The sequence below is a fragment of the Cystoisospora suis genome (genome assembly GCF_002600585.1).
Source record: "Cystoisospora suis strain Wien I chromosome Unknown contig_6574, whole genome shotgun sequence".
NCBI lineage: Eukaryota > Apicomplexa > Conoidasida > Eucoccidiorida > Sarcocystidae > Cystoisospora > Cystoisospora suis.
This window is the reverse complement of record NW_027159361.1, coordinates 423-990: the sequence shown is the minus strand read 5'-3', so window position 1 is coordinate 990 and position 568 is coordinate 423. Positions and strand designations below refer to the sequence as shown.

General features: G+C 42.1%; 1 protein-coding gene across 1 annotated transcript in view; it reads left to right on the top strand.

The window, feature by feature from the left end:
- Nucleotides 1-477, top strand: part of CSUI_010030 (uncharacterized protein) — a 2,906-nt gene extending 2,429 nt beyond the window's left edge. Inside the window, exon 3 of the mRNA XM_068070137.1 lies at nt 61-477. Coding sequence (XP_067917887.1) covers nt 61-363 — 303 coding nt within the window. The 3' untranslated portion in view covers nt 364-477. The remainder of the gene's footprint in view (nt 1-60) is intronic.
- Nucleotides 478-568: the final 91 nt, after the last annotated feature.

Sequence of the window (568 nt, the reverse complement as noted above, 5' to 3'; positions counted from 1 at the left end):
TTTCTTTTTCTTTCTTTTTGCATCGACGTCTTCTTTTCTCTATCTTGTGGTTTGTATTAGGCGTACGATATTCTTCGATATGAAGGTGGCGCGTCTATCTCCTGGCGCATGGGTTCGATTCCTACACGTCGTGGGAGAAATCCCCTTGCCGACGCCGTGAAGATTCAGCCGTCTGATCTACATAAGCTCTTCGTATCATTCAAGCGGGACTGCCAAGACATAGCCCTAGATGTCTCAGCTCATTTTAAACGGTATAGAGACATAGAAAGAAAGGGAGGGAGAGAGCGAGAAAGAAAAACGCAAAAGACACGCAGTCATGCGAACTCACATAGACGTAGTGTCATCAGGGAGAATTCCATTTAGATAAACTGAGAGAAAGATAGTGAATGGTTACCTGTATATACACTGGAAATTACTATATATCCCTCATACATATTACACCATCTTGTCTCGTGTTTTATTCTTCTTCTTGACATAGGTTAGAGTATGTGTCTATGTACCTATGTATGGGTCTCATCTACTTACGAAAGTCTCCTAGACACCTATCGACAACGTTAGGACCTAAGTT